General features: G+C 34.9%; 1 protein-coding gene across 12 annotated transcripts in view; it reads left to right on the top strand.

Annotated features, from left to right (window-relative positions):
- Positions 1 to 12,203, top strand: part of MYCBP2 (MYC binding protein 2) — a 275,606-nt gene that overhangs the window by 245,359 nt on the left and 18,044 nt on the right. For all 12 annotated transcript variants that reach the window (XM_030813514.1, XM_030813510.1, XM_030813519.1 and 9 more), the window contains 6 exons: positions 3,639 to 3,719; positions 5,389 to 5,655; positions 6,344 to 6,627; positions 8,115 to 8,211; positions 9,467 to 9,586; positions 11,503 to 11,604. In XM_030813514.1, the coding sequence (XP_030669374.1) occupies positions 3,639 to 3,719; positions 5,389 to 5,655; positions 6,344 to 6,627; positions 8,115 to 8,211; positions 9,467 to 9,586; positions 11,503 to 11,604 (951 nt within the window). The remainder of the gene's footprint in view (positions 1 to 3,638; positions 3,720 to 5,388; positions 5,656 to 6,343; positions 6,628 to 8,114; positions 8,212 to 9,466; positions 9,587 to 11,502; positions 11,605 to 12,203) is intronic.

Below are 12,203 nucleotides of genomic sequence, written 5' to 3'. Positions count from 1 at the left end.
TTATAGTTTTAGTTCTTTTGTTTAGAACTGTATACATTTTAATTTTTACCTACAGTGTAAGAATTGAGGCTTTTGCATATAGATGTTCAATTGTTCTACTACGATTCGTTGAGAAGACTATAATTTATCAATAGTCAATTTACCGTAAATGTGTAGGTCTGTTTCTGGACTCTATTCTGCTCCATTGATCCATCAGTGTCTTAATTACTGTACCTTTATAAAAAGTCTTGATATCAGGTTCTAACTTTGTTCTTTATCTAAGTTATTTTGGCTATTCTAGATCTCTTGCATTTCCATATAAAGCTTAGAATCAGCTTGACCGTTTCTTTAAAAAAAAAGGGGGAGGTGGGATGGAATTTTGACTGGAATTAACACCAAATTGATAATTTAGGGAGAATCGCCATGTCAATAATATTGAGTCTTCGTATCTGTGAACATGATATGTATCAGCGGTTTTTTTACATCTTTTTAAAATTTCTCTCAGCAGTGTTTTGTAATTCATTGTACACATCTTGTACATATTTTATTAAATTTATTTCTAAACATTTAACGTTTGTAAAGCTATTGTAAATGGTATTTTTTATTTCACTTTCCAATTGTTCATTTCTAGTATATAAAAATAGAATTGACTTTCGTATATTAGATTTCTACCCTGTGATCTTAAATTCACTTACTAATTTCAGAAATTTTTTATAGACTCTTTGGGGTTTTCTTATATAGTCATGTAGTCTTCAATAAATTTGGGTTTTTTCCTTTCTAAACTATATGGCTTAAATTTCTTTTCTTATATTCTTGTGTTATTGCATTGATTAAGCCCTTAAGTGCCATGTTGAATAGAAGTAATGAGAACAGATAGCTCTGACTTGCTCTGGATCTTGAAAAGAAAGTATAAACCATTCATTATTAAGTGTGATGTGAACTGTAGATTTTTGGGGGGTGAATGTTTTTAATAAGATTGGAGAATGTTTTCTTCTATTCCTAGTTTGCTGAGAATTTCTATCAGAATGGATTTTTTTTTAAGAGACCTGGTCTTAACTCTGTCACCCAGACAAGAGCACAGTGGTACCTTTATATGTTTCTCTTTCTTCATTTCTTTTATTCAGTAAGATAATCCATATATTGCTATGTGTTTTAGTCAACATGTGATACTAGCTTGTATACAGTTCATTTTCCTTCAGTGAAAAAAAAACTAGGGGATGGTAGCTACATGATATAGTGCTTCTTTTAGAGGTAATAAAAATGCTGTAATATTGACTGATGATAGTTGCACATATCTGAATGTACTAAATTGAATTCTATGCTTTAAATAGATGAATAGCATGGTATGTGAACTATATCTCAATAAAGATGTTTTTAAAAAGCAAAAATAAATGATGGAAGAAGTAAACAAGAGTAAGATGAAAGAACTATCTAAAAGAGACTCATATATAATCTAGCTAGTACTTAAGTAGCAAAATAAATGCTCTATTCTAAAAATTCACTTTCTTTAATAGATAACAGGGCTGTTTCAGTTATCTATTACTTTTTGGGTAAGCTTTAGTAGTTCTGACACTCAAGCAATTTGTCCATTTCATCTAAGTTTCTGGATTTATTGGCATAAGTTGTTCATAATATACCCGTATGTCTTTTTAATATCTGTAGAACCTGTAGTGATGTCTCTTGGTGATTTGTGTCTTCATTCTTTTCTTCTGAAACAGTTTCGCTAAAGATTCATCAGTTTGATCTCTTCAGAGAACTAGCTTTTTGTTTCATTGATTTTCCTCTATTTTTGCTTCTTTTAATGATCACATCTTTATTTCTTTCCCTATGTTTGCCTTGTATTCATTTGTTCATCTTTTTCGGACTCCTTAACGTCGAAGATCAGATCATAGACTCCAAGACCTTTCTTTTCTCATCTAAGTATTTAATGCTATTATTTTCTTCTAAGCACTACATTAGCTGCATTTCACAAATTTGGGGTATTCTGTTTTTATTTTCATTCAATTCACAATGTTTTCTTAGTTTTCTTATTCCCATTTTGATTTCTTTTTTTTTTTTTTGAAATGGAGTTTCCCTCTGTCGCTCAGCTGGAGTGCAGTGGTGCAATCTCGGCTCGCTGCAAGCTCCGCCTCCCGGGTTCATGCCATTCTCCTGCCTCAGCCTCCCAAGTAGCTGGGAGTACAGGCGCCTGCCACCATGCCCAGCTAATTTTTTGTATTTTTTTTAGTAGAGACGGGGTTTCACCACGTTAGCCAGGATGGTGTCTATCTCCTGACTTCGTGATCCACCCACCTCGGCCTCCCAAAGTGCTGGGATTACAGGCGTGAGCCACTGTGTCCGGCCCCATTTTGATTTCTTCTTTGACCCTTGGGTAATTTAGAAGCACCTTGTTTAATTCCCAAATATTTGGGAATTTTCCTATTAGCTTTCTATTATTAATTTCTGGTTCAGTTTCATTGTGGTCAAACTGTATACTTCGTATAATTTCAGTCCTTTTAAAATTGTTAAGATTTGGATTCTGGCCTGTAATATAGTCTGTTTTAGTGAATGTCCATGTGCACTTCAAAAAAATGTGAACTCTGCTGTTGTTCTTTGAGGGGTTCTATAAATATCAGTTCAAGTTGATCAATAATATTCAAGTCTTTAAGAGCCTTAATATTCAAGTCTTTAAGAGCCTTACTGGTTTTTGGTTTTTTGCTTGTTTACTTGTTCTGTTAAGTACTGAAAGAAGAGTTCTGAAGTATTCAACTAACTGGATTTGTTTATTTGGAATTCATTCTACCTGGTAGCTGATCTTAACATTCTGATGGACTGCAAAAAAAAAGTTTTGGTTTTGTAGATGATCAGGTTTTTCCTCATTGTTAGGGCGAAAGGGACATTCTCTTCTGGCTCTCTATCCTAAGAAATGTAAAACCAAGCATCATTTTTGATTCTTAAACAAAAGAGTTTCTTACCTCAGTTTTCTTACCCGTAAAGTAGGCAAAATATTACAGTTTACCTTCTGGGGTTGTTGCGAACATTAAATAAGGTGTGTGTGTGTGTGTGTGTGTGTGTGTGTGTGTGTGTGTGTGTGTGTGCACGCACGCATGCGCCTGTGTGTGTGTGTGTGTGTATATGTATATATATATATATACATATACACACACACACATATCTGGCACTTAGAAGAACAGCGTGCACATAATAAGCCCTATAAAATTTTAGCCTTTATTTTTTTCCTTATGATACATTTCTTTGATGACTGTTGGTGTTCCAATAGCTTAATTCAAGACCACCATCATCACAGAGGTTTGTTAGGACACTTTCCTTTTAAACAAATGTTATTTTCCTGGATTGTTATTCAAACAATTAAATGTGGGATGTGAACTAATAATGTTTACAATTTAGAAATAGATTTAATCAAAGCGACTCAAATTGACTTCATTAAAGAAATTTGTGAAAGGAGAATATACTTCTCTGAATTTCTTAAGTTCTGAGATTTTGTTCTTTTTATTTCAAACTTTATCCTTTGTCTTAGTATTATAAGCCTCAATTTAAAATAAATTTACTTTAAAAATATATACACAAAATTATTTCTCAAGATACTCTGAAATATCAAATATACAAATATTATTTAAAGAGACCACTTCATTCTTTTTTTTTTCTTTTTCTATGTAAAGGCAACATCAGATGCTGACCTGAAAGAACATATGGTTGGAATCATATTCAGCAGGAGTAAGCTGACTAACTTACAAAAACAGGTTGGTTAATAGCTATTTCATTGTCTTCGTTAGTTTTGTGTGTGTGTGTGTTTGTTTGTTTGTTTGTTTTTAGGGTATAAAGCAGGGATGTCCAATCTTTTGGCTTCCCTGGGCCATATTTGAAGAAAAAGAATTGTCTGAGGCTACACATAAAATACACTAACACTAACAGTAGCTGATGAACATAAAAAAAAATTTTACAAGAAAAAAAAAATCTCCTAATACTTAAAGAAAGTTTATGAATTTATGTTGGGCCACATTCGAAGTCATTCTGGGCCACATGCAGTCCCCCAGCCTGCAGGTTGGATGAGCTTGGTATAAAGTATTTTGAAAAATTTATGAAGACTTTTTTATGCTTGCCCTTTCATAGGTCCTGCAGAATGTGCCTGCTATTTTTTAGAGAGGAATGAGTATTTTGGCATACCTTCATCATTTTAAAGATTTTACTTATGAAAACTTGCTTACCTTGCTGCTGTTTGTTATGGGTAGATTTTTTATTTGGTGTCAAATACCCAGCTATATCAGATTTGATTTGCATTTCTCATATTTCTTTTCCCCCATTCTTTTGTGTGTTGGCTGAGCAATTAACAGTGTTAACTATACCAGTGTTAATATTTTTAAATATAACCAGGTGAGGAAATAGCACTATATTGTTCATATAATGGGGTGCTACATAACATAAAAATATCACTTCCAAAGTCAAATAAAATATTGATTTTAAATTAACCTATTATTCTAACTTTTTTTTTTTTTTTGAAAGGGAGTCTCGCTCTGTTGCCCAGACTGTCGTGCAGTGGTGCGATCTTGGCTCACTGCAAGCTCCGCCTCCTGGGTTCACACCATTCTCCTGCCTCAGCCTCCTGAGTAGCTGGGACTACAGATGCCTGCCACCACGGCTGGCTAATTTTTTTTTTTTTTTTTTTTCTAGTAGAGACAGGGTTTCACCGTGTTAGCCAGGATAGTCTTGATCTCCGGACCTCGTGATCCACCTGCCTCGGCCTCCCAAAGTGCTGGGATTACAGGCATAATTTTTTTGTATTTTTAGTAGAGACGGGGTTTCACCGTGTTAGCCAGGATGGTCTCGATCTCCTGACCTCATAATCCGCCCGCCTCAGCCTCCCAAATTGCTGGGATTACAGGCGTGAGCCACGGCACCCGGCCCTATTCTAACTTTCTGCACTATTATTCTTTTCAATGAACTACAACATGAATTTATTTTTGCTTTATCTTTCTAGCAGTGTTTCATTGAATCTTAGATGCTTTCAATTGTAAAATGTCATGTATAATTTCAGTATTGTGAATCTTATCAGCTATAAAGCACCTTATGAACATAATGGTAAACCATGAGAAAAAGTGCCTTCAGTGATGAAATATGGTGATTGGTTTTTGATTTGCTAAACTGTAAGCATAGGCATTAATAACTTGCATATAATCAGTTTGCACATAGTAGTTGATTTAAATATTTCCATTTTTATTGTGGCTCCCCTAGCTTTACTTGTTTCTCAGATGAGTTAAGAGAATGACATATGATGGAGAATTAACTGGGAGAATAGTATTAAATTGAGTATCAATTTACATTCTTGTCTTATTCTTTTGTTTGCTTGTTTTGCTAGGAGTAGTAAATCAAACTTACCCTTATTTTTACATGTTCTGTGTTAACTTTAAATAGGTGTGTGCTCATATTGTCCAAGCTATTCGCATGGAAGCTACCAGAGTTCGTGAAGAATGGGAACATGCTATATCAAGCAAAGAAAATGCCAATTCTCAGCCAAATGATGAAGATGCCTCCTCTGATGCCTACTGCTTTGAGCTGCTGTCTATGGTTTTAGCACTGAGTGGCTCTAACGTTGGCCGGCAGTATCTGGCTCAACAGCTAACTCTGCTTCAGGATCTCTTCTCGCTGCTTCACACAGCCTCTCCTAGAGTCCAGAGACAGGTGACTGATCACACTACAGCCTTTCCATTGCTTTTGTTACTTGAAACATTGTTAAAAGTTGCAATGCAAAGAGAATTATCTAAGGACCCTAAGTATAGATTTTTATTTTGTATTTTGTTACATTTTGTTTGGGGCCTGTATTTTACTCCTTTTTTTTTTACTGTTTATAATGGGAGTATAGAATAGTAAAATATGTTCCATTTTATTAATGTGTTGTGATAAAAGAGTATTCTGGCTACTGATTACCATATTACCATGAAATATATAATGTCATTTAGCCCTGACCAGAAAGAAAAGGTATTTTTTTTTCTTGCTGCCTTGGGTTAGTAATTACCACTACTATTACCATCTGAATACTATGTATATCATATTTTCTTCCTTCACAAAATGTAAAATAGTGTTTAAACCATATTTCTTTTCTTAAAGATTTTGAAGTTAAGAATGATAGGTACATTAAAAAGGAAGCCTGGGACGGGGTACAGTGACTTATGCCTGTAATCCCAGCACTTTGGGAGGCAAAGCTGGGAGGATCCCTTGAGCATAGGAGTTCAAGGCTGCAGTGAGCTGTGGTTGCTCCACTGCACTCCAACCTGGGCAACAAAGCAAGACCCTGTCTTAAAAAAAAGAAAAGAAAACCTTAAAACATTAGTCTTTACATGGAATTCTCTCATTTTATTTTTCTTACCAGGTAACCTCTTTACTAAGAAGAGTTTTGCCTGAAGTAACCCCTAGTCGTCTGGCCAGCATCATAGGAGTGAAATCTCTCCCCCCAGCAGATATCAGTGATATCATTCACTCAACAGAGAAAGGAGACTGGAATAAGCTGGGTATCTTGGACATGTTTCTAGGATGCATTGCCAAAGCACTCACTGTGCAGCTAAAAGCCAAAGGAACCACCATCACTGGAACAGCTGGTACCACTGTGGGCAAAGGAGTTACAACAGTTACTCTTCCAATGATTTTCAATTCCAGGTTAGTTATTGCCTCTATTTTAGTACCAAAACAGAATAGAGTGAGCTACTGTTCAGAAATTTAAGACATAATTTCAAATTTTACCTTGTTAGGTTACTCACCAAATAAAATCCATAAACAACTGGCTAATATCTAAAAAGAATGTCATGTATATAATAAAAGTGTCATTTACAATTAGTGGGGAATAGAAAGTAGGCTGAATATGTGATGTCAGAATATTTGGATATCCATGTTAAAAAAAAATTTTAGATACCTACCTCTCATCATACACAAAATTAGACTTCAGTTTTAGGTAATATGTTTTTTTGCCACAATAAAAATAAATAAGCATGGGGGAATAAAGTACAATTCAGGTCAATTAAAGCTTTATGTACATTTCTTTTTAAAACTGTACTTGGACAAATTATAGAAGAATATTTTTGTAATCTTCAACTTGATAAGACCTTCTTAAACAAAACACAGAACCCAAAGTCATATAGGAAGATATTTATAGATTTGACTATATAAAAATGAAAATTACTTGATAGGTGATAATATTTAAATGTTTTAAAATATAGGCAAATAACTTAGAAAAATACTTAAACCTATATAATAGACAATGACTTTATTAGCATAATATAGAAGAATGACTACAAATCAATTTTAAAAAGGCAAACAACTGATAAGAATAATAAATGACAAGAACAGTCAGTTCACAGAAAAAAACTTATAAATGCCAGTAGTCAGTTCACAGAAAAAAACTTATAAATGCCAGTAAACAAATGAAAACACCTCACTACTAATCAGAGAAATGTAGATTAAAATAATTGCAAAATATCTTTGATGCTTTGGCAACATTATGAGGAAATAGGCATTTTCATCTCATATAAATTGCTGCAGCCTTTTTGGATATCTGTTTAATAATATCTAACTATATTTTCTTTTGACCTACCAATTCTACTTCTAAAACTTTCATACATTTGCACCAAGGTATATATGCAAGGATGTTCTATAATTGTGTGTAACAGTAGAGAATTAGAGACATCTGAACAGTGCTACTTGTAGAGCCAATCCATAACAATATGCAGATAACATCAGAATGTTAATCATTGTATCACTTCTTTCCTGTAGTCTTGCTAGGAAAAAAGTCAGCTGAACTAAATAGTAGTGTGCTTAGTGATACAGTGAATTTATATTCTGGCACAAGCTCCACATTATCCGCATGTGCCCTAGAAGTAAGTTGTGTGTGGTCCCTGGACTGTACTTCTAAAAGATGCACACAGAAATAATGTGCAAACAGAGAAATACTTGAAAGGGAACTCAAATCACCTTAACTGCTGTCTTGGGATTTGGGGTAATGGTTTGATGAATTTTCTTTTTAAATGTTTTAATTGATTCAGTCACTTAAAAATCTAAGATGCTGCATTCTGAGATAACATTTTCATCTTTTTCATTTGTTACTACTACTGATAATTTATTGGCTTTATAAGTGCTAATTTTTCTTGTAGTTATCTCCGACGAGGTGAAAGTCATTGGTGGATGAAGGGCTCAACCCCTACCCAGATCTCAGAGATCATCATTAAACTTATCAAGGATATGGCAGCAGTAAGTTCTCATTCTTCTGTTTTGGCAGTGAAGTGTGGCAGGAAGCTGACACAAAACAGCTTACTCTGCTGAATTGATAGGAGATGTAGATTAGTGTAACTTAAAGACTATTTTTAGTATGTTAACTATCATGCTGTTTGTCTTTTCAGTGAGTGATAAATTTGTCATTTATGTAAACCATGTTCATTTCAAATTTTCCAGTTAATTTATGTGGGAATTGTTATGTGACTTCAAAATCTAATAAAATAAAATATGCTCTTTCAGACCCTAAGAAAGAACTTGATTCAAAAAACCTAAAGGAAAAAAAGAGGATGAGAGCTCTCGAAAGTGGAAGTTTCTCATTCTCCTCAGTCCTCATGGTTTTTAAACCCTTTATTCTTCTTTATTAATGTCCTATACCCTCTGTCTTAAGATGGTGGCTTCCAAAGGAGATCTGGGAGTGTGGAGGACAGGGAGTTACTTTACAGAATGCCTGGATCTGATTAGTTGCTCCTTGTTGTTTTCCACACATTGTATTGTATTTCTAGGAGGGCAGCCTGAGAAGGACAAGATAGTGTGGAATGTAGAGTCAGAAGGAATAGAAGGCAGCTTGGAGAAGGAGGAGGAATTGAACTGCCCCTTAAATCACGGGGATATGAGAAGTGGGAGGATTTTCTGGGGGAAAGATGAAGTTCTATCACTTTTCCCAACAGCACGGATATTTTCTCAACCTCTGTGGCAAACAGACTTTCTCAGGGTGTTCACTGAATTAAAATATTTAGGAGTAATATTTAGGAACACCTAAATTATATGATAGTTAAATGTTTGTTCATTACAAATCAAGGTAGCAAATAAAGGTAGTTGCAGTTTGAACCTGTTTATATTTTAGGTTCCTGTAATACTCATCTAAAGCAGTTAGCTTCACTGTGTAAATTTTATGCTAAGTGACAAACTTCTCAAACATAGATAACCTTAGTATTTCTGTTATGTTTTTATCAGATGTGAGAGTAATTGCCCTTGATTTCCAGGAAAAGAGTATTGAGAACTTAATTATTTATTTATTTATTTTTAAATATCAAAATGATAATTAGAAGTTGAATTTTCCATAGGATCACGAAGACATTTTAGTTCAAAAGTCTGTGCCCATGATCTAAAATTCTGTGGTCTCATTAAAAACAAGTATTTCCTTTGATAGGAGATGTTATTTAAGAAAAAAGAATTTACTATGGTAATACATTTCTGGTCACTTATTAAAATATTCTGTTCTGCTCAATAGGGTCATCTGTCAGAAGCTTGGTCCCGAGTGACAAAAAATGCTATTGCAGAAACCATCATTGCCTTGACCAAGATGGAAGAAGAATTTAGGTCTCCAGTGAGATGTATTGCAACAACTAGAGTAGGTTTTGCTTTGTTTTGTTTTGTTTTAAATTTGGTCTGTATCATTGCATGTTCTTTTTTAGTAATAGATTTAAACAAATTTTAATCACTAAGTCAACATAATTATTTTTTAACCAAATACTGTACTTATTGAGAAAGTATAAAGGGCTTTTATATTATGAACTAGTCATTACTTCTCACTGTTATGTGTTCTGTGTCACTTGTTTTTGTTATTGTTTAGGAAGCCTAGGATACACTGGTTAGAAAAGGCTAATTACATTGTACATTGTTTGTGTGTTGTCTTTCTAATGATCTATTTACTGTAGTTTACCACAGTAAGTTTAGTGCCAGCATTATGCTGTGATAGACTGAAGATCCTTTGGAGACAAGACCCCTGCCTATGCCTGGTTGTTCCTAATGTAGAGCCCTGCAACTTACTTACAGGGTTTATAGGTCTTACTTCTAAAAAGCAAGAAGTGCTTGTCCAGGGCAGGGTCAGGGTGGAAATCTTTGAGGAAATGAGATTGCATTCTTCAGATGACACATTTATAGTAAGTTTTAACCTACTAGATTTCATGTCCCATATACTTCCAGAAGAGATTTGAGATTTCCTTGAAGTAGGGCAGTCTGACAACATTAGGAAGAAGCGAATGCTGGTAAAAATTGCTTAGGTTAATCCTCAGAAATCTGAAAAAGAAGATAAACTGTATATCCCTAAGGCAGAAAAAGTCAATTTATGCTATCTTGCTATTATTGACTGTGACACCTGAAATAGGTATTTTTGACAGTAATCCTTTCCCACCACTCATGTATTGCTTTCATTCAGTCTGCATTCCCCTTCCTCCTTGCATGCATTATTTCTTTTTCTATTTTTCTGTCCCTATTTTAACATCTCTTGCTTTCTGTATCCGATAACACTCACATGCACTTCTTAGAGTTGAGCTAGTTAAGTCATTTTCTATTTTTCATTAATAAGGGGATATATCATTCTATAGAAAACTGAAGCTTACCCTTTAAGCCTCAGAAATTTTTAACTATTTCTGAGAACAGTTGTCTTTTTTTTTTTTTTTTTTTTGAGACAGAGTTTTGCTCTTGATGCCCAGGCTGGAGTGCAGTGGTACGATCTTGGCTCACTGCAACCTCCTCCTCCCAGGTACAAGCGATTCTCCTGTCTCAGCCTCCTAAGTAGCTCGGATTACAGGCATGCACCACCACACCTGGCTAATTTTTTTTGTATTTAGTAGAGACTGGGTTTCACCATGTTAGTCAGGCTGGTCGTGATCCCCTGACCTCAGGTGATCCACCCACCTTGGCCTCCCAAAGTGCTGGGATTACAGGCATGTGCCACTGTGCCTGGCCCTATTTTGGAGAACAGTTTTCTAAAGCTTTTAGACATGTATGTATTTCTGACAAAGTGCACCGAGTATAGTATTAGGCTTTCTGGGGCAACAAGGGGCAACAAAGACTTCTGAGGAACTTTTATTATCTAGAAGGATTTAATGTGTAGCTGACTACTCATGGGACTGTACACAATTTAGCAGTTGCTGTACCACCTTCTTTGGCATTTAATGATACTAAATGGAAGAATATGCAGAAGGCATTAGTACAGTAAATATTAAATATGCCAATTCATTTATTCATACGTTGTTTACATAGTGGACCAATAAACGATAATTTTATTTGTCAGATAGAAGACAGGGTGGTTCATCAGAGAAACAGTCACTTGTTCAGTAGATATCTGAGTGCCTCCTGTGTGCATGGCACATAGGGCAGTGATCATGTATGCCTGCTACCACGTCAGGAAGACTTGAGTGCCACTGAGTACGTATTTTCAAAATCAGCCAGCATTTATTGAGCTGTTGTGATGTGTCACAGTCAGCATTTCATAAGTCTTTCCTAAAAATTCAGTGGTGTAACAGCCTTCCCTTTCAACAGCTCTGGCTTGCTCTTGCATCCCTATGTGTTCTCGATCAGGACCACGTAGATCGTCTCTCCTCGGGGAGATGGATGGGAAAGGATGGACAACAAAAACAAATGGTAAGATCAGAATTTTGTAAGAATTTATCTTGCTTTCCTTTACAGTAAGCTTTAGCTTAGCTTAAAGACAAACAAACAAACAAAAAACACAGCAACATAAACAGTTAGTGGATCTCTTGAAAGATTGTGTCCCTTCGGCCAAGTTCATCTCACAAGTTTATTTCAGAGAGTCCCTTCTTCATAGTATATGGAAACTTTGGGGGCTTTTATTTAAGTGTATAAAAGAGCTTTCTTCTTCTCTGAGTCATGATTGCATCATATCAAAATTTATTTTTAGCCAGAGTCTGATTCAGTGACTAGATATTTTACTAAAATGTAATCAGTCTTATGGTAGGAAGGAAATAAAGCAATAACACAGGCAACATGACACACCACCTGTTCACATATATACTTAAGTAGGTTTGATGGGTATCTTTAAGTTCACTAGAAAGGAAAATGTTATATAGGCCCTTTCACCATTTTCTTATTAATGTTCAAGTTTCAAAAATAAACAGTTTCTTCCTTTGGCATACAGAATGTTTAGATATATAATGGGGCAGACATGTCTTAAGTCTCTAAGTAACAAAGTATACCTGTTCATTATATTAATCATTGAACCT

The sequence above is a fragment of the Nomascus leucogenys genome, chromosome 5 (genome assembly GCF_006542625.1).
Source record: "Nomascus leucogenys isolate Asia chromosome 5, Asia_NLE_v1, whole genome shotgun sequence".
NCBI lineage: Eukaryota > Metazoa > Chordata > Mammalia > Primates > Hylobatidae > Nomascus > Nomascus leucogenys.
This window is presented reverse-complemented; position numbering and strand designations above follow the sequence as displayed.